At 45.5% G+C, this 22,624-nt stretch overlaps 1 protein-coding gene across 1 annotated transcript in view; it reads right to left on the reverse strand.

Annotated features, from left to right (window-relative positions):
* Sorcs3 (sortilin related VPS10 domain containing receptor 3) overlaps window positions 1-17,982 on the reverse strand; it is a 579,229-nt gene extending 561,247 nt beyond the window's left edge. Inside the window, exon 1 of the mRNA XM_027930160.2 lies at window positions 17,371-17,982. Within this exon, the coding sequence (XP_027785961.2) occupies window positions 17,371-17,982 (612 nt within the window). The remainder of the gene's footprint in view (window positions 1-17,370) is intronic.
* Window positions 17,983-22,624: the final 4,642 nt, after the last annotated feature.

Genomic DNA, 22,624 nt, shown 5'->3' on the forward strand with positions numbered 1-22,624 from the left:
CCCAATTCCTAAAGGTGCAAAGAGGGGAAATGCAAAGCTCCCATGGTGGTACTGGCACACAGCAGGCCTTCAGTAGATGTGACACCCCGTCCCCAGAGGCTTCACTGTGGTTCCAATGTCAGGGTGAATCTCCATCCTTCTCTCTGCACATACTTCTCTCAGGTCTCAAGTTCCCAAAACTCCAAGTCTGAATGGCTCTTCATTCAGCTTCTATCCCAGTACTGAGGCACAATCAAGTATCTGTCCCCATGTTAAAGATCACTCCTCACAGGGGGACATGGGCAGGACAGGCGCCTAAACTATAAGGGCGTAGCTCCTCCTTCATGGCTCTTCATGACCACAACAATACTGAACATAGGAAATACCATCTCAAGTGAGGACCATGTTTGTTGCAGACCTCAGCTATCCAGGAGCCATCTCATCCCCAAGTCCAGGGGACCTCTGATCCAGGAAGAATGGGGAAAAGAGATGGAACCGGAGAAGGCAGAAGAGAAGGAAGAACTGGAAGTGCCCATACTTGCTCAGACACTGAAGAAGTGAAGCCAAATGTCTACAGAACAGAGCTGTGGGCAGTCACATGGCCAAGAGCTTCAGAATCCCACAGCAATGACTGCAAACAACTTCATCTACGGATAGAGCAGCTCTGCTTAGAAGCTTAGAGGTATGCACATCGGTGGCCTGCCCACTATTTTCTCTCCTTATCTCAGCTCCTGAACAGGCCTTGCTCACCAGACATGCTTCCTTCAACATCCCTCAATCAGCTCCTGTAAACTGACTGGGCTGAAGCAGTGGCTCATCCAGGAACCTGAGTTGTTTTGTTGTTGTTGTTGTTTTTCTGCTGCCTATGTTCAGTTACAGGTTGTAACGATGATGTTTCATACAATACAATCAACTCTGCCCCACCCATACCATTGCCTAAAAAATTCATAAGTGCACAAGAAAGGAAGGAAAACACAAAACAAAACCAGAAGGGGGGGAAAGGCAATCTTGAAATGAATTCGACTGCAGAAGCTTATGTTCCTGCAGGCACAGTAGATATTAATAATTCAACAAAATATTACAGTAATTACTATACTTTGCAAAATCACAACAGTGCACTTTAGCACAACTCCTACCAATCTCCCTGCAACTGCCATTAATAAATAAAACACAATTCCCTATATTAAATTTGTTGTTTAAAAGCTAAATATTTTATCAGAACTAAGATATTTTAAATAATCAGTCAAGACCAAGGAAATCCCTGGCCCTGCATTTCTCCCCCCTTTTAAGTGAAATTCCATCTTCCCAGTTAGAGCAAAAATTGACTTCAACTCTCACAAGAAAATACTGAGTATTAGGGCTTGAAGGCCCCTATTGAGAGACCTGAGGACCACTCAGCTTCAGTGCTCAGCAGGAATCCGATTAGGCTGCAGGGGAGAAAAAGTGAGAGGGGAAAAAGAGGGGAGGATTAATTCCTTTAGACCACAGATCTGATCTACCTCATTCAGAAAAAGCAGCCATGAATTGTAAGGAGAAGGGAGTGGCAGGCAATCACCAAAGGGACACACCTGAGGATAACCCTGAGTTTGTATATACGGTTAATGACCTTGAAACAGAGGTGAGCCTCGCTTTACACAGTAATTACATTCCCCCCAAATATGCTACACCCCATCTCTCAAGTTCTGTTGGTTTCACCTACTATCTCAGTTAGCTTTTGCTGCAAAAATGCTACAGAATCATCAACCCAAATCTCAATCAGTTCTGATTCTCACAATCATCACTTATTCTCACAAAGATTCAGGGCATCCAGGGGAGCTGGCTGATCACAGCTGGGCTCAGCTGGGTGGCTGTACCACTCCCAGCTGGGCTGAGCTGATCTGGGCTGGGCTTGCCTGGGAATGGCTATATACTCTTTGTCTCTTATCCTCCCCTGGAAACCAGTGGGCTAGCCTGGGCACGTTTTTCTCTTGTCCACTACAGAGGTGCAACACAGAGTACGAAACACACAATGCCTCTGGATCACTAAGCTTACAACTGACAGTGTCCCTTTTGCCTCGTCTCCTGTTAAAGCAAACTGCACTGCCAAACACAAAGTTAGCCAGTGGAGAAGACCCCTGCTCACCCAGAGAAGGCACTGCACAGGCCCAGTATGCAGGAGATTGCAGCAAGGAGTGGAGAACAGGGGCCACATGGGATCAGCTACAGCCCTTGCCAAGTAATCCCTCAGTGGGCTCCTTCCCGCCCACACCCACTTCCACCACCCAAGCCATCACCCTTTCCAGCTTCAGTATCAGTCCAGCCTCCCAGCCTCCATCCTTCTCTCCCTCCAACCCACAGGGCAGCCTTGGTGATTCTTTTTTATGTAAATGTATCACTCTCTTACTTTGAACCTTTTTACAACTTACCCCTTTGCCCATTAGGGCAAAGAACAAACCCATAAGCCCTGCTTGGTCCTACCTGTACCTGCCTGGCTGGCTGCACCTTTCAGTCCCCAGCCCCCACACTGTCCTTCTTTCTATCCCCTTCAGAGACTTTGCTCCCTCCTGCCACTGAAGTCTAGAACGCTCTGCTCTCTCCACTTCACCCAACAGGCACATCTTTTGGGATCTCAGTGCACCTGCTGCTTCCTCTACGCCTTCCCTAAGTTAGATGGCCCTTGTGCAATCTCTGACAGTATCACGGACCTCTCCTCCAGTAGGACCTCAGACACCAGCAGCACTGGTCACACAGAAGGCACTCCACAAACACATGTCTAGTATTGAGTACTGGCGTAGTTATAAATAAAAACAAATAACTAAAAGTATCTGACTACCTTTAATATAAAATTCAGCCAGAAAACCTTTAACAAATGTCAATGACAGATTGTTCGATTTCACCCCCCCACAACATATTGCAGATTTTGTTTCAACCTGGATTGAATGCTTCCGGGTTTCTTAAAGGAATGCACCTCACCCATTTGAACATCACAGGCTTCCCAGGTCAGGCACCCGCTTTCCTCACCCTCATCAGTCCCTGAGCAGGAAGGGAGACACACATAATCCAAAAATAGTAAATGGTACAAAACCAGCAAATCCAAGTAATTCACACATTCAAGGGAATTTTTTTTTTTTAAACCTGGATTCCTATGTCCATGGAGCCAGTATGAGAGCAAAGTAAGATTTTAGACAAGCTGAGAATGTTTTTTCCTAATGTATCTCCTAAGTTCTAGGTTTCTCTGTGATTTATCCTCCAAGCCAGAATCTTTTGAGAGTTAAAAGAAATCTATGTGTATTACATGGGGACAATAGATACAAACAAGGACAGTCCCATGTACTCTGTGAAGATGACGACTGAGGATGTAACACACAAAAATGCAAAACCCGCCCAACAGAGGAAGGGACGCCAAGAAACAGAAGCACAAAGCCAGGAGTGAAATAAATGGAAATCTCAAGAGGACAGAAGGGAAACAGACCTAGAAAGAAAGAAATCCGTAAAATTAGAATATCAACTAAAAAAGTCTTGAGTACTATGGTAAAAAGGCAGATGCTTCCTCTGCCTGTATAGAAAATAAGACAAGTAGAAACACAAAATTAAACAAAAAGCACTATGAGAAAGTTATAGGCCAAACCAAACTGGCAGAATTCTCAATAATTACCAGAGCACAGGATAAGCTATTTGACCTCAAAGGTCAGAACGTGTGTTGTCAAGTGTCCTGGGTTTAGTGGTACAGGTAACATCTATTTCCAATCACAGGACTAGATTTTGTTGCAGATAATAAAAACAACCACACTATTGTTAATATTTTTATTGCTTTTCATTCAACTATGGTTGAAATTCAATTTATTTCCTAAATATGTTTTAAAAGAGCATGTATTTTAGGCTGTCTTGCTCTGTCCTCTACAAAGCTGTCCAATATGTTTCCCAGGCATAAAACTGTAAGCTTTGGGATGTCCAGAGGCATCATATGGTTTTTCATATATGCTGCAATACCAGGCACATAGGAGGTACTCCCCAAATAAGTCGCATTATCTGAAAGGAATAAGGCAAAAACAATCAATACAGGTCAAGTTCTGGAACAAAATCTTTTTAAACATCAAATTCCACTCCCATCTGGGAATTTTATTATATTAGATGTGACTTGAAATAAATTGTACACCATGCCTGGAATAAGAAGTTGGGGCTTTTAATACTACTGCATGTGTGTTAACAGAAGTTTTTCATGTGTACTGAGAGAAGGCAAAAGAAGACAGGTGGTACATGTGGTCTCGAATCTGTCACCGAGGGAACCTCCAGCTCCTTAAGGAATAAAGGAGAGATCAAGTCAATGAACAAACACCTTGAGTTCATATCACCCCCGTTATTTTCAAAATGTTTCCAGGTGCACCATTTCATTATTTAACTGTGATACAAAGGGAGCAAATAGGATTGTCCCAAATTCACACATGCATAAATAACTAACCTGATATCATATCAAGTTTGTGATGAGATGGACTTGCATGAACCTAGACAACTCTTTCTTCTTAGAGACAGGGAAACTAAATCCCAGAAAATCCAAATAACTTAATTAGCACTGCCCTAAGCCAATGAATTATTGAATGAATCAGTTTATTTTTCCCCAAAACAACCAGTGTAATAACTTTATTTTTTCAGGCCAGAAAAATGTTCACTAAACTGTCACAAAGAAATAATGTGCATCCATTTGAACTAATATATATATATATATATATATATATATATATATATATATATATCTCCCATGCATCCTAATCTTGCACCAAAGACAGTGTAGTGATATATTATTTTTAAGTAATACTGGCATAATTTTTTAAAAAAACTTTATATAATAGATGGGTCCATTTGTTTGCAAATATATATATATATGTATATATATATATATATATGTATATATATATATATGTATATATATGTATATATACATATATATATGTATATATATATATATGTATATATATATATATATATATATATACATATATATATATATAAAACAACTATGTGGTAAAATATGGCATCCTAAAATTCATGTGAAAATTCAAGGGATTCAGAATGGCCAGAGCATTCTTTAAAAAGAAAAACAAATTTGGAGAATTCACACTTCCCAATTTCAAAAGCTACAAAAAAGCTACCACAAAGCTAAAAGACAGACATACAGATATGTGGGAGAGAACTGACAGTCTGGAAATAAACTGATATTTGTGATCCATTGATTTTTACAAGGATGCCAAAATAGTTCAATGGGGGAAGAATCTGTGTTTTAAACAAACAGGCAGAGATAGTGGGACATCCACATGCAGAAGAATGACACTAGAACCATCCAACCTCACATCATATACAAAAATTAATTCAAAGTCGACCAAAGACCTAAAGAGAAGAACTAAAACTATAAATCTCTTACAAAGAAATCATGCATGAATCTTATGACGTTGAATTAGGCAAGAGTTTCTTAACTATGACACCAAAAGCAAAAGCAACAACAAAAAACAGATAAACTTGGCTTCCCCAAAATTAAAACCTTTTGAACTTTAAAGGACACCATCAAAAAAAAATGGATCAGTTTTTTTAAGGAATGAAAATACATCTACTTAAGGTAAGAAAACACCTATACATGCTGGAAAGAAGTATTTTCCAATTTTTTTCATCACAATTCCAGATCTTCTTCTCACTAATAATGTACCCAAAATAACACACACTTGCAACTCTTCCTCATTTCTTTTCCATCTTCTCTACCTGGAAGGGTCTTCATTTCCTTACACCTAAGAAACAGTTAACTTGCTGAAGACATTTCATGTAAACCAAGAACACAGCTCAAGAAATTCCCAATCCCAGAACCAATATTCTTTCCAACATAATATGATGCCCCTCAAGGATGTTATCTTAGACCCATTTCCTTCTCCATTCCTAGTATTTACTATGGCAAGGCCCATAACAGGTTTTTAATATAATATTACAAAGGACTGAGGATATAGCTCAGTGGCAGAGTACTTGCCCGGCATGCAAGAGGCCCTGGGTTCCATGCCCAGCATCAAAAGAAAAGAGAGAGAGAGAAATTCCTGACTTGGTGTGATGGATAACTGGGTCATAGGGCACCCAGATATTTGGTTGAACATTCTTCTGTCTGTGTCTGTGTGTTTCTGGATAACATTTGAGCCAGTAGACTAAACAAAGTAGAATGCCCTCCCCAATATAGATGGGCCTCATCCAATCCTTTGAAGATTCAAATGGAATAAAAGGTTAAGTAAGAAAGAATCATTTCTGTCTGCCTCAATGTCATTAAGCTGGGATATTCATCTTCTCCTGCCCCTGGACTAGGACCCAGCCTAGAATTTACACCATTGTCTCTCCTGCTCCTCAGATCTTCTGACTCAGACTAGAATTATACTATGGGTTCTCTTTGGACTCCAGCTTGCCAACTACAGATCCTTGGTTTCTTAGTTACCATAATTGCATGAGCCAATCTCTTAGAGTAATCTATACCTACACACTATTGGTTCTTTTTCTCTAGAGAAACCAAACCAATACACTTGGAAATAACTAAGGATCTTAGTTGAGGTTCCTTCAGGAGCATACCCTGAAACAAAGATTAGCATTTACATAGTTTATATGGGGAGTCCACGGAAATACTCACAGGGAAGTGGAAAAATGAAATAGGGACAGAAGGCAGACATAAAAGCAAGCAAATTACCATGGTAAGCAAATGGGTCTTAATCTCAGACACAGTTTTGAAGACCAACCTCAGGTTCTGTTCACTCCAAAGGACAAGGGAGCTGGATACTTATCCACCAACTTCCCTCAGTCATTGATAAGTGGCTTCTCCCTTCTCTTTGAAAGGCACTGACTCTTCCAACCTGTGTGTTGTATAATCAAGTCAGCACACGGAGAAATGGAAAGTGTTTGGGAAATGGGCAGAGTGCCTAGAGGTCTGCTGGGAAAGAAGACATCCCAGCCTACCCCATCTCCCATCTGAGCACTCATATCCCCACGCAATAGTCTACTGTGCTAGTTAGACCCTTTATGTGTATCATTTCTGAAATTCACAACAATCTTACAAGTATTATTCAGTATTATTCTCATTTTGTAGGCAATGAAACTACGTTGTAGAGACTTGTTCAAGGTCATTGCTGTTCATGGGAACTTCTCATAAGAAAAAAAGACACTTTGGAGTTTTCAAAAATTTTCCAATAAAAAGTTTGCTTTCCAATTTTAAGCAAAAAAAAAAAAAAAAAAGATGCAATGTTGAAGGCATCACAATACCTAGCTCCAAATTATACTATAGAGATAGAGTAACAAAAATTGCATAGGACTGGCATAAAAAAAACATAGACTGATGATACAGAACAGAAAACACAGAAACAAACCCTCACATCTACAGTCATCTGATCTTTGACAAAGATGTCAACAATGTACACTGGAAAAAAAGACAGTCTTTTTAACAAACACTGCTGGGAAAACTGGTTATCCATATGTAGAAGAATGAAACCAAACCCTTATCTCTCACCCTGTACAAAAGTCAACTCAAAATAGATCAAAGACCTAGGAATTATCCCCAAAACTATGCAACTCCTGGAATAAAACATAGGGTCAACACTCCAATACACAGGTACAGGCAATAACTTTCTCTTTAGGAAAAGCTCAGGAAGTAATGCCAAGAGTTAATAAACGGGATGGCATCAAATTAAAAAGCTTCTGCACAGCAAAAGGAACAATTAGGAATGTAAAGAGAGAACCTATAATATGGGAGAAACTCTTTGCTAGCCACTCTTCTGAAAGAGTATTAATATCTAAAATGCATTTTAAAAAACTCAAAAAACCTAACACCAATAAACCCATTAATAAATGGGCAAATGAATTAAAGAAACTTCTCAAAACAAGAAATAAAAACAGCCAACAAATATATGAAAAAATGTTCACCATCATTAGCAATTAGGGAAATGCAAGTCAAAAATTACACTGAGATTTCATCTCACACCAGTCAGAATGGTAGTCATCAAGAATACAAATAATAACAAACACTGGAGAGGATGTAGAGAAAAAGGAACACTTTTACACTGTTGTAAATCAGTACAACCACTATGGAAATCAGTATGGAGGTTCTTAAAGGCCAGGCATGGAACCCCCGTATGACCCAGCTATAGCACTCTCGGGCATTTACCTAAAGAATTAAAGTCAACATACTAGAGTGCTACATGCATATCCATGTTTATAGCAGCACAATTCACAATAGCCAAACCATAGAACCAGACTAGGTATCCATCACTGGAAGAAAGGATAAAGAAAATGTGTTATATATACACAATGGAGTTTTATTCAGCCATAAAGAAAAATAAAATTGTGTCATTCATAGAAAACTAGATGGAACTTGAGACCATTATGTTAGGCAAAATAAGCCAAACTCAGAAAGTCAATGGTAGTACATTTTTCTCATATATGGAAGCTAGAAAGGAAAAAGAAAAAGAAAGGTGTGGGAGATCAGTAGAGGAAAGGGACAAGGGGGTGGGAGGCAGGGAAGAGAAGAAGGGCTAGAAGTGAATGATACTGGCCAAATTATATTGTTACATTGTGTGCATGTATGAATATGTAATAATAAATCCTATCGTTATGTACAACTATAACTCATCAATAAAAAATGTGAAGACAAAAATAAATAAAATTGGGGGTGGGGGGGGAGTTTGCTTTCCAGCCTGGCTAGTGCTAAAAGCAACACCTGAGATGAGCAACTCTTTCCTTCATTTCTAAGGATCCTCCCCCTTTCCACCATCACCCTAAAAACAAGCTTCTCTATATCCCCAATTTCAGGGACTCAAAACTCTTAGTGTAGCCAGGTTCCCCTACCTATCTAATCAATTAATTTGTTTTGTTTTTCTGGTGCTGGGGATTGAACCCAGGGCCTTGTACATGTGAGGCAAGCACTCTCCCAAATGAGCTATATCCCCAGCCCCAAACATTTTTATTTATTTTAGTTTTAGACAGACATGATAACTCTATTTTACCTATTTGTTTTTATGTGGTGCTGAGGATCAAATCCAGTGTCTCACATATATAAGGCAAACGCTCTACCAACTGAGCTAGAACCCCAGCCCCTGAGGTCTGACTTTTAAAGAATAGGCTCATTTCTCATGCAGTGTAATCTTTAACCTGGTTCTAACCATCCAGATGAGAAACTGCCAAGCTCACCATAGAGGTGAGAGGACCAGGTCAGACATGTGGGACCTAAGAAATGAAGAATGAAACACCTGTGATGTTTCAGTCGGTACAGACCCTAGGGACAGCTGGAGCAGACCAGACCTTCTGATCCACAAAACATTCTTCACCCCTACAGTGTTAGGCACTTAAGAAAGTACATATCCCATTCAACTGAATAGACTTCTATTGACCAACCACCAAACAAGAGAATGACGGGGGCATAAAAAAAGAATATGCAGAAGAGACAGAGGAACCAGCTGCACGTGATTTCTAGACGAATCTATTTGTAGGATATTAGTTCAGTCATTCATAGGTTGAATATCCCATCGCTGACTGGATGTAACTTGTACAACCTTTTTTTCTGCAGGAAGAGGAAGATTAGTCAACCCAGGCCTGATCCGCCCTCTTACCAACCAATCATTCATTGCCGAGTTGCCAAACAGCCCTCCACACAATGCATTTACAAGTTACTTTTTCTCATTTTCTCTCCTTTGGAACAATTCCTGGAACATTTTTTTTTCATGATTTCATCCTATTTATTTTCCTGTCTTTCCCAAGGCAACACTCCCTCTAGTGTCTGTGTATTCATCTCAGGTTCCATTCTTGGTGCACAGGGTGAAGGCCAAAAGGGAACCAAGCCTGAAACTCGGTGGGCGTGGGAGTAGATCACTGCAAAATAATTTGGCCACTGTGAACCTTCTGAGAAAGAGGCTGCAGATATGCTGCAGAGTTCCAGTCACGGATATTTACTATTCACACCAGACACAAACACACAGCTAGGAGCTCGGGAAGAAAAACAGCATCAAGGTCCATCCCATGACTTTGATGAAGGTTGAGTCCTGGGTACTGTGGGCTCTGCTTGCCTGGCCCCCAGTCATTCACTTGTAGATCTCTTCACTGTCCATCTCAGCACTACACAAAAGACAGACTCCCCTGACTGTGAACAGGGACCATAGGGATGTGTGAAATCAGCATCCTGATGATGTGTGGGTACCAAAATGGCCTTGACATCAGCTCACTGGGCAACTTTGGGCATGTAGCTCCTTCCTCTGTTGCAATATTTGAAAATAAAGAGAAGGCCCCTTCCAGACGTAAAAATAATAACTAAACCAACATACAAATTGGGCACTTCTTTTAAATACTATACAGTGTATAATCTCATTTAATCCTCACAGCTACCCAAGATAGGAGGTACTATTATCATCACCCCTTTTTACAGATGAAAAGATAGCAAAGAGAGAGTAAAAACATGCTCAGTGTCACACAGCTACTCAGAGATAGTGGGAGGATTTGAATCCAGGCCTCTGGCTCCAGACTCCACTGTCCTATTTAGTATGTGACCTTGTTCCATGTTCTCTGTCTATCCATTCTCAATAAATCCTGAACAGAACAGCATTCAGGATGTAAACCCTCTGCAAGTAAGAATTCACCCCTGCCATATATCCTGTCATACTATAAACCCATGCTCAATAATCCCACAATCCAAAGCCTAATAGGGTGCTTGCTTATCCTACATAATTCTATTTCTAGTTTTCCCCTTAAATAAGGTTTTCTCCAGAGTATGCCAAGTAACAGGCCCCTACTTAGCCATGGTACAGTTGTATTGACCAACATCCCTGAATGGTCAGTCCCTCTGTGCTCTCAGTCCCTCCCATCTCAGTCAAGAAGGAATGGTTTCCTCTGCTCCCTAACACAGACTTAATAGCAGAAATCTATCACGCAATCCTGAAGTTCTTAGACTCCATTACCTTTTACAAATTTACTATAGCACATTTATTAGTGTACCATAGAGAACAATGTTTCCATAAATAATTAAACTACACTGATCAAAATAAATAAGGAAAATGTTCTTGGTCATGTAACCGGACTTGATTTCCTCAGTAATTCAAATAATCAGGTGATTTACAGAGGTCCCCGTCAACAACGGTTAGCAAGACAGAGCTCACCCAACATTAAGGAGCTTGCTATTTATTGCCTGGAGTCACTGTGGTGGGTTGGATGGGTGGCTATGGGGCTCAACCCTGGAACAGGAGGAAGGAAGCTACTCCTAAGCCACTCTGGCTAGCCTTATGTACACCCATCCTGAGTCTTAATCTACTCTACCTGTAACTGGGCAGCACCCTACATGACAGAGTTAAAGAATATGAACCCTCTTGGAAGGAAAATGCTGTTAAGGAGAAAATAGGTATGAACAGGAGAGGGCTATTCTGAGAGAAAAGAGCAGCTGGGGTCCGGCTGTGGGGTGGCATGTTACTGCCTGAGCCTCACAGCCCTCCTCTATGCTGATGGTTTGATGAAGGCAACTCCCAAATGCACTTCCAGCCCCGACAATCTGAGTCTGAGGCCCACAGTGATCTCCTCTCCTCGGAGCTCACAGCCTCAAACGATCACTTGACAATTAACCACATATCACCCCATGGCATCTGTCTTGTTGTCATGTGTTATTTAACTTTACAGAACATCAGCCTCACATTCAAAGCACATTAGAAGCACCTGAGGCAAACACTGTCGTTTTCTTGGTTGTCTCCCCTCCATCACAACCTGCAGCCCCAGAACAACGCCACATACACAAGAAACGCCCGCCCAAAGGCTATCTTATGAGTATCCATCTGATCTCTGATGTGCATGAGAAGAAGCCAGGATCACTGCCTAGTCCTTATGTCTATCCTCCTGTTTAGTGGGATAAGGGTCTCTCTGAATCTTATGAATCTTATGTTAAAATAATAAACCAGGTGCATAAATTCAATGCTATTAAGAGATAGTGTTAAACTATTTGCCACCTAAGGCAGAAATGATCTCCCCTTCCCTCCCCTGCTCCACAGCTAAGGCAGGTCCTGCTGCCCAGGCTAGTGCAGTGTTCCTGAGCCAGGTCTCCCTCTCTGGGCCTCACTCCACAGGGTATCCATGAGAAGAGCAGAGGCCACATGGGGGGGGTGCTCATTTAAATATTTCATCCCTTGCCCTCAAAGTACTAAATAATATGGGATTAAAGTTACCAAATAGTAAACTAAAAATGACCAGACTTGTGTTACCATCTGTAAATTCCACAAACGACTAGAAAAATAAATGCTTCTCGGGAAGGTTTCATAGAGGCCTGTGTTGGAGACATGAACAGAGCTGTGAGTACTGGGTGCATCTTGATGGAGGAGGAAGGATGTCTCAACTGGAGGAGACTCAGGAGCAAAGGCCTGGAGACAAGCAGGGGCTCGAGACAACAAAGAGGCTGCCCTGGTGACAGTGGAGGACTGGATCAAGTGGAGGACCAGATCCAAAGCTGGAGAAGCAAACCCAGGACACATAAAATGAAAGGCCCTGAATGCAAGGACAAAGGACTCTGGATTTGAATTCAAGAAGCCATAGGCCCTCAAGCCAAAATGCAGACATCCCCGATGAAATATTTCTCATCACAGTAGCTATCAAGTGATGAAATCACCAATATCCCAAGCAACGACTTCCAATTCCTTTGTAGCCTCTGTGCTCCACGAAACAGGACTGTCACTCGTTCACGCACCTAGACAAACATTACTAAGTACCAGACCTCTCTCCCAACCATCAACACACCAGGGGGATAAACATGGTTAGCCTAATTCCATTCATCCCACAGAGCCAGTTCTGCTTACCAAAGGTGGCCTACTAGGCACTCACATTCTGTATTTTCTAGCTCCTCCACCACAAGACCTCTTTTCTCCCAAACCTGCTGCAGAATCATCCTTTGGCATTTTCTCCCTGTAAAGGTAGTGTCTCAAGCCAGTTGAGAACCCAAGGAACGCAGAAAGCAGGAAACCAACAGGAGGTCAAGCCACAGACCTCAAATGACTTGCCCATGTGCACCTCACCTTGGATGAGCCACCAGCCTTCAGAAAGACCTGCTCTCCCATGTCTCCCACCTCTGCTCCTCATGGGATGATTCAGGGCCCACAGATCATCCTGTTCCAGAACTCCCCCAGTGACAACAACAGATTTACAGAGCCCAAGGCAAGAGCCTCCCAAGACTTCTTCCCACTGGAGCCCCAACCCCCCTTCCCTTAAACCCTATGCAACAGGAGAAGCCACTTCCCAGTGTTCCAACCACTGCATCTCTGCAATCATTAAATCAGGCCTCCCAATTAAGGAGTTTGCAACTTCTGCTCACCTTGGAAATCACTGCAGGATCTGAGAAGCAAATCAGAGCCTGTAAGCCAGCTGTCAGAGGAAACACAGAGCAGACAAATAATCTCATCCAGCCCCCCCTTTCCTCACCATCCCCTGGCTGACAGTGACCAGGAGCAATTAGTGCTGTTATGTCCCAGTGCATTTCCCAGCTACATCTCAACTGAGATGGCTCTCCTTGTAATATTAATTAAAAACAGATTTTTTTTTTTGGCAAACCCCTGAAGAATGGCTTCTGTGGCAGGCTTCTTTATTAAGCCTCTGAGAAGGCAAAATGCATTAAGAAATTGTGACACAGGGGACTGTGAGTTGGGATGAGAAAGGCTGGGTGAGCCAGCCAAAAGCTATTTGAAAAATCTGTTTGGGAGCCACTATCAGATGCTTTAGTGAGTGAAATACAATTAATCTGACCAAATCTGTCACTATTTTGCACATTAGGAGTAAATATTTTAGAATACAGTTCAGCTACATTAGTTAAGGGTAGGAAATCTTGCCCTGGGGAATCTGAGTACTACACCTCCTAGCACATTCTGGAAAGGTGATCTGGCAAAGACCTGGAATGATAAGCATCTCCCCATTTCTCCCCACTGAGATACAATGTTGGGCACATTTATTCAAAACTACCTGGTAAGTCATTCCAAGCAGGCACACTGCAGGGACAGCAGCCTGCAAATTGCTGTCACTGAGAGTGAGTGGCTGGAAAGAAATGGAACCCATTCTCACCTCAGCACCAGGAATGAGGGACCCCCATCAAGGGGTTCACCCAAGAAGGAGAGGGCTCTCCAGAGCAATTGGCCATCTCACTGAAAAAGCAGGGAGGCTTCTTCCTTCATTGGAAGGGAAAGGACAGAATAATGTGTTTTTCTGTTCCTCTGTAAGCCACAGGGACTGTGCTCCCCCTGGGTGTTTGTGAAACACTCTCTAACCCATTAATCACCAGGATCCCAGCTGGAGACGAATGGTAAGAAAGAACAACAACAGCAAATCACTCCTCCAGAGTAAAGGTTCCAAGGCCAAGTCCACTCATCTCCCTCCACCTGGAACATCTAGCAGAGTGACATGGTCAGAGGTGGGACCCAGACTCCCTCCCCTTCCTGCTTCCTTCACCTCCAGCCTGCTGGGGACCTCCTCCTTTGTTCATCAAGCCATGCCATTCCAACCCTGGGACCAAAGCAAACACCTGCTCCAAGCCTCGGAGGAGGTTCTCCTCCTGCCTCTAAGGTCCTGGGGTGGGTGCTGCATTAGTTAAGGGTAGGAGATCTTGCCCTTAACTCTGTGGTGGGGTGAAGGCCCTTCTCTATGTCCAGCTCCACATCATGGCTGTAAACTACCAGAGTGGAATTCAATTTTCAGTTATATGAGTGACTAAAAACTCTCCCCATAGGGGGACTCTTGGGAAGTAACAAAGTTTGTCAAAGGCACCTGGGAGAAAAGCAGGAAAGCCCTAATTGTCCTAAAACTGAAACTGCTGTTCTTCCTGAAGGAGGACACACTTAATACCCCAGAAGCCAGAGGGAAAGATGGAATCATCTCTCCAAGCCAAAAGAGCCTGCTAGACCCCAAGGTCTCTGCCTTGTGACATCTCCTTCCATCCTGAAACAATGAAGGAATTCCTGAGGCTTCCTCATCCCCACAGCGACTCTTTTCTTCCCAGGGAACCCACCTGGGGAATGGTTTCCCAGCTCTTCTCACAGAGGGTGTTTCCTCAGAGTGTCTCAAAGACAATTTCCCCTTCTTCTTAAACAGCATCACAGACCTGATAATCAAGGACACCTTTCTCTCTGGTACTGCCAGCAAAATGTGGTCAGAAAAGGCAGGCACAGCATAGGGGATAATCATGTGGTTCCCTCTCCAGACTGGGGAGGGGACAGGATGGGCCCTGTGCTCACCCGGGCTGCCTTGCCTTTGCTGGGGTGGTGAAGTAGCCAAAAGCACAACCAATAAAGTCTCCAGGGGCTGCTCATGATGGCTTAAATCTCATCACTGTTACTAAGGCCTTCCAAACCCAACGGTCCACTGCCTAGACCCTTTGGCCCTGTTTGATTTCCCTAGGGGCAAAGGCCAGGCTGCCCCTTGCTTCCTTTGCTGCTCAATTGCCCCTAGGATAGGCAGAGAAGGCCATGCACATTTAACTATTTGCAAGAAGCATTTTCTCTCTAAAGTCTCATCTCCCGAGGCTTTGTCAGCACTCAAAAAATGAACCTTTAAAGCAGAAACATATGAAAACTCTATAGGCAGAATGAATTTATATTGTCTAAATATGGCAGTAATAAAGCCTCAGATATGCCAGGACATGGCCCCCTCTTCCTAGGATACATTTACTTCCATGCAGCCTACCCATCTTCCTCACCTAGTTAAAATGTGAACACACAATTCTTAATTACCAAACTAAAATGAAGTTAAGATTACAAGCCCTGCTGTTAGAGAATTCTCTCTCCACCTTCCCTACCTCTCACTTCCTCCCCCTTCTCCTTTTCTCTTTCTCTCCCCTTCCCTCTTTAACTTTCTCCCTCTCTTTCCCTTTTTCCCTCTAACACTCACACATATGTCCTCGGGGACTGGGAAATCTTCAATCACCCAGCCCAGCACAAGCACACCTTGCTCAACCAGAAAGCCCAGAACTGTCCAGCAGGAGGCTTTGGGGTGTTCATCCAAAGTAGATGAAACCAGCTACCGAGCTGCCCTGAACTGGACTCCACTTGTTCTTGGAACCCAGCATCTGGTATAGAGGCTGGGCTCCCTGCCCTGTGTTGGGCATCACTGAGAACCAGGAAATCTGCGCTGCTCTGCGGTACCCTGGCTTTCCTGTTACTACCCATTCCTGTGACACCCACAAGCTCTGTTAAAATAAGGAGAATATTTCCCAAGAAAATCTTTTCACACGCCAGTCAAGACGGGAAATACAAACGGGGGAGATGGGCAGCTTTTCCATCAAGTGATTTCCCCACAGCTGCTTGTACAGACATCCATCACCCCACGCCTGGAGTCCAGCTCTACCCCATGCCAAGTTCTCATCTGAACCGAGAACCAGACAAGAGCAAACGATTTGGATGGAGTGGGAAAGACTGTGAGATGAGTCCTTTGCCCTTCTTTGATTCGGCTCCCGGGCACCGGGTGGCAGTGAGGTGGGGAGAGCCCCTCGGGCAAGCGCTGCGGGCTGCTGCAGCTGCCCCGGCAGGCGATGCCCAGCACCGGAGCCCCAGTCCTGAGTGCAGGGGCCGCCAGAGTGGGCTCCACGGCGCCACCTCTCGGTACAGCAGCGTTCAGGGGACCTGGAGGGTGGAAAGGTGAACAGAAAGCAAAGGACCCAGCTTGACTCCGGGAGCAGGTCGCAGAGGTGAAAGCGAATCTTGTGCTAGGCCACTTGTGCGAGCTTGTGCAGGAGTGAGGGCGAGAGAGGTGGAGATTATGCTGATTTCTCTTCACGCTTTAAACTTTTTCTACTGCCTCTCCCATAGCCTTCCAGGGCAGTTGTCTGGGCTTTGAAGACGAAACTGGGTTTTCCTGAAGGCCAAGGATTGAGCTGACTTGGACAAGCCTCGCGCCTGGACCAGTAGCAGACCATGAGCCTAGAGCGAAGAGCAGCGACCCCAAAGCGAGCAGGAGTCTGGAAGTCCGAGCGGCATCAATCTCCCGGGTTCCCTTTCTCGTGATGGGTGCGGGCGGTTGGGTGTGGGGGAATTCGTTAGTCTATCCAGCCGCTTCTTCACATCAGCCCGTGTCCTCACCCACGAAGTCAAGCACCCCACAAACAGGAAAACTGACTCCAAGCGGAGTATGGGAGAAAGTGACCACAGATCCCTGCCCTGCTCATCTTTAAGACACCCACTGCTCCTCTCCTCTCCTCTCCGGACGGCCCCAGTCCTAGGGTCTCCAGTAAACAAATGCACACACCATCTTACAACAAACTCCGCTAACCTGTTGGGGGCAGGACAAACCTTCTCTAGAAGTCCAGGTGCTCCCCCATTTGTATGGACCCCCGAGCAACTACCTACCCCTCGCTCCTGTCCCCCATTCCCCCATGCTGTCAGGAGACAGATTCGCCGCCAGGTGGGTACTCACACTGCTGTTGTGTCCGGACCAGTGCACCATTGCTTGATTGTGGGCCGAGTCCCCGGTCAGCGCGAAAGAAGTGCTAGGCAGTCGGAGCTCTTCAGCCACTGATCCCCCAGTCCGAGGGGCCTTCACCTCCTCCCGGGAACCTTTAGCCAGAGGGCGGCTTCCTTTGGAACCTTCGGCAGAAGCCGTAGCCCGGGCGTCCCCGCGCTCCAGGGCGCTGGGGGGCTGTGCCCGGCGACTCCTCCTCGTGCCGCCAGGCTTGCCAGGAGCCGGGATGCCCTGGACCCACCGCTCGCCTTCAGGCGACGTACCCTCGGCTCCAACCTGCATCTCAATGCCCCGAGACTGGGGCGGCAGCTCTGGTCTGGGCCGGCGCCCCAGCGCGGCGGGTCTCCGTGCCGTCGCCAGCTCCTCCGGCCACTGGTTCGCCACTGCCCGCGGCAACAGAGGAGACAACGCCGGTGACCGAGAAGCCGTGAGGCGCCCGGGACCGCCCGTTGAGCCCCAAGTGATCTCGGCACCTGCCAGGACCCACGTTGACAGGAGTAGAAGCCCTGTCCGGGCGAGGGGCGCCCCTGGCCAGCCTGTGGGGCGCTCCGTGCGCGCCGCCTCCATCCCGCTGCGGCTACAGTGGCTCGGGCTGCCGAGTGTGTGGCGCCCGCCGAGGTGCGGGTCCGGCGCGGGGGGTGTGCGCGCGCCGGCGAGCGAGCGTGTCGGGGGAGTGGGGAGGGGGCGGCCGAGAAGGAGGTGGTTCAGGCTGGCGCGCCTCGCCGGTCCTCTGCACTCTTCTTCCCACCCCCAGCTCGCTTACTCGGTCTCTCGTCCAGAGGGGGACTCCAAATCCCAAGGAAAATTAATAAATGCTCCTTCAGTGCTTTTGTTGTTGTTAAAATAAGATCTCCTAAAATCGTTCCCCCTGAGCTCCTCCAGAAATTGTATAAAAATGAGTGTTCAAAGGTAATAAGAAAATCCTCTTTTTAAATATGAAAATCAAGCCGGATCCAGAGGGACTGGCAACGGATCCCAGTCCTGAGTCTCTGCGAAATCCAGCCTCCAACCTGCTCCGGGTGAAGAGTTGGGTGCCGCTTCTCGTCGCGTTTGGGGGTTTACTCTTCGGCCTGTTCCAGGAGCGGGAGATGGCGCACGGGGAGGTATAAGGGTCTCGGGGGAGGAGGAGGAGGAGTAAAGTGTTTTCAGCGCCAACTGTTCGCGTTTGATAGCTTAGGGGGAGCCCAGAGCCTCCGCGCAGGGAGGCAGCGCGCGGAAGCCAAGCGCGGGATGGACCCACCACTCTGCTCACGGCTCCCCGCCCCGCGAGGCCTGCGCCCCCGCCCGGTGCGGGGGCGCGAGGAGTGCGTGCGTGCGCGTGCGTGAGCGCTGGAGGGCGGGAGTGAGGCTAGGGGTGCGCCGGGGCTGGCGGGAGGGCGCCGCAGGGTGGGGGGGTACCTGACTGGGCTGATTAGGGGGCCGGCTGGGTGAGCGGGGGCGCGCGGCTCCGTGCGTGCGCGTTTACACAAGCTTGGGTGCGTGTGTGAGCAGCAGGGCTGGGCTAGGGGTGCGCTCGAGCCGTGGGCGCTCGCGCATCACGCACGGGCTGTGTTTGCATTTCCAGGAGCCTGTGAGTCGTCAGAAAGGCAATGTCGGGAACAAGGCAGGCTGCTCTCGGCAGCCCCCTCTCCCTCGCGCCGGGGGCACCCACGGCCCCCAGTCGCCCGCAGATGTAACCTGATTAAGCTTCTTAGGGGGCTAGGAAGGAGAACCGGAAAGCGTCGGCAGCGGGGGTAGGGATTGCCAGCTCCTCCAGTTCAGGGGCTCTCCTTCCTGGGACCCTCGGCCCAAAGTGGAGAGAGGAAATAAGTAGAGACCGTCAGCTTCCACGGGAAGATACAGGCCCCATCTTGTTGCCTAGGACTGCCGAGTCTTGCCCTCCCTTTCCCTACATCGGTTTCTGAGCCGGCTCAGTTGTTTCAAAGTGTCCGCCCAGTTGGAAGGTCCCGGCCCAGCGCTGCTTTGGGCTTATCGTGTCCCCAGGACCCCGCTGCAGGAGGGCAGCCTGGACACTTGGTGCTTCTGGGATCCCTCGTGACCACTAGAAGACGGAGAGTTCGGGTGATTTGGAGAGAGGGAGCTAAACCTGAGGATGATGCCGAGCCGCCGTTCATGGGCACATGGACAGGTGTAGCCGGCCGTCTCTGAGAATCTCTGGGATTTTTAGGGTGGGAAGTCCCAGAGATCGGAGGAGCAGGAGGAGGGACTACTGGGAAAGGAGTAGGATGGTGGGAGGGGGCTTGGCGAGGAAGAAGGCTCCCAGGCTCTTCCTTTCCTTTTGGGAACTGAAGAGTCCCTTTGGAGGAGGTGGTTAAAGCGGAACAAGAGAAAGGAAAATAAGCAAGAGGGCAGGAAAGAATTGTGACATAAGGTAAAAGAGAAAGGGAGAAGAGAGATGGCGAGGTGGAGAGAAGGATGCGAAAGAAAGAGGGAGATAGAAAGGGCGAAAAAGCGCCGGGGAAGAGCCAAGAGGGATGGAGGAAGCCGAGGACTCGCCCGGGAATCTGAGACCCCTGAGGAAGGGGGACAACCAGCGATTCCCAGAGCCCCTACCCTCGTGAACTTGCTTCCCCACCGAGCCAAAATGGAAATTGGAGGAGGAGGCTGGGCCGGAAAAAAAAGCCAGTGACAATGTCTGACCCAGAATGAAATGGTTCTTGGCGTCTTGTGGAGTCTTTTCCAGCCTCCGCAAGAAAAGTTCCAGCGCCGTGGGCCCAGGTGGGCACAGGATTCCGCGCGGTGTAGGAGCCGGCCATCTGCGTGTGCCCAGCGCCCCTGGCGGAGAAGGCCGGGTGCTGCAGCCTGAGCCGAAGCTCGGCGTTCTGGAGCTGAGAGGCACTTATTCACTCTCTGGAATATGCCTTCTGCACAATTTCCATCATGGTTTGATTTTAATGTCAGCTCCTCCATGAAGCCTTCCTCCACAACCTCATGGTACCTGATACCCTATCCATTATTATCCTCATCATCATCAAAGTTTTTGTCTTCTGCTGTAGGTTGGGAGCTGTTCATATCAATTTGGAATTTCAAAAAGAGCCAAGGTTAGAAGGAATTCCCATTTCCATTTCTGTTACTTCACCTGGGACAGGCCGGTTAAGGACTAGGATTAGCCCTCACTGTGTCCCCAGGGGAAAATAAAGAAGGTCATTTTCCTACCAGGGCTTCTGTCCCTGTTACAAACAACTGGAGAAAGCAAACTATATGTAATCCATGAGATTACACTAAATGTCACCAAATAAATCTTCTTTCGTGTGGTTGTTGTTTCTTAACCATCATAATGAAATAACACTTTAGGAAATTGTACTGCTTCTCCTACCACTGTATACATAACATAAATACACACATGCACTCACACACACACACCCTTCGAAACCCTTAATTGTCTGACAAATATCTTGCCATCAGCACCCATGGCAGATATATATAGGGAAGCATCCCAATTATGCCTATTTCCTGTATTTTATAAAATATCCATCACTCCTTATATGAAGACCAAAAGACAAATTCCTTAAAAAACTTGGAGCCAGGGAAAGGCAGATTTCTCCTGCAAAACCAACATCCTTTTGTAAAGGCTTTCTTTTTTTTATTAGTTGTTCAAAACATTGCAAAGCTCTTGACATATCATATTTCATACATTTGATTCAAGTGGGTTATGAACTCCCATTTTTACCACATATACAGATTGCAGAATCACATCGGTTACACATCCACGTTTATACATACTGTGTAAAAGCTTTCTTAAACTGGCTTTGTCTTCTCATTTTGCATTCTTCTTGTCTCAGTAGTTGAGCTGAGCACCTGGTTTACTTGCTTTAATGGTCTTTAGGACAAGACATAGCTTCTGCTTACTTTTTACTCAACACTGTTTATTTTCATCTTTTGATAGTCTGATCTTACTGTATCTATGCATTTTTGATAAGCCACTTTACAACCTTTGTAGAACTAAATAGGAAATTAATTAATTGATTAGTGTCAAAACAGCAGTCCACACTGCAATTCTCTGAATTTCTACAGAGGCCAAGGTTTATAATACAAAACCTGAAATGTCAGCAAGTTCAGCCAGGACTCCCTTCCACTGTGTGTCCATGAAGGTGAGAAGAATCTATTTTGCTCCATACTGTATCCTCAGCATCTGGCCTGATGCGTAGCACAGAATTGACCCTCTATAAATGTACAGTAAAAGACAAAACAGAAAAATGCAAATAGTCAAACTTCTGCTGCAACCACTAGCCACCTGTTCTTTCAAGCATAAAAATACTTTCAAAAGAGACAATCAAGCTAGTATTTGATTGATATTATCTTCCACCACACCTTGTTTTGTGGTATCAGTCAGTATTTGTATTGTAAGCAACAGAAAGCAATTCTATTTTAATCCAAAAATTATTTTAAGAAAGATATTAATCAATATTTCAGGGAGGACCTGAGAACTAAATTCAGGGGGTCTACAGGCAGAATGACACCTGAAATCACATTGTAAAATAGATCTTTTAGGGACGCTTTACCAGCATCACCAAGCCTGAGATGCTACAGCTTTGACCAATGCCACCAGAGTTGAATGCTGGATGTTCCTGCCAACAGCTGTCTCTGCTTCCTTTGGAATCTGAATGTGGCCACCTTCTCTATTACCACAAATTAACTTTCCATTTGTCTCTTTGTATCACTCACATTGATTGGCCAAGACATGCAATAAAAAGCCAGATCTACCTCCTAAGGTAGGAAATTCTCCAATACACAGGAAGAGAGGTCAGATGCTGGACAGTCACAAAAAGGAAACAAGATAAATGTCCGCTACAATCATTACCAAAAAATATTTCTTAGAGGAAAAAAAGAGAATCTGTTCAACCTCATTATGAACTTAGAGTGGACAAAACGGAAACAAATCCTGAGTAGATAACATTTTAAGCAGCCCTTATGTGGAATTCATGATTAACCAGCAAAACCCTTCTTCCCTACAAAAACCACAGGTTTTGGTAAGCATAGGTGGTATCATTACAAATCCCAACCACCAAATCACCCAAGAAGTCAAGTTGGAAAAAAAATAGGAGAGAAAGAGAAAAAGGTAGAAGAAATGAAGGAAGAGCAAAAAATAACTATCTAAAAACAGACATCTAAGAAGGGCTTCCTATAAGTCAAATACTATGTCTTTTATGGTCATTGCTTCATATTATTTGGACAAAGTGAATTTCTTGGTTTCAGTCAATAGATGGAG

The sequence above is a fragment of the Marmota flaviventris genome, chromosome 4 (genome assembly GCF_047511675.1).
Source record: "Marmota flaviventris isolate mMarFla1 chromosome 4, mMarFla1.hap1, whole genome shotgun sequence".
NCBI classification, from domain to species: Eukaryota; Metazoa; Chordata; class Mammalia; order Rodentia; family Sciuridae; genus Marmota; species Marmota flaviventris.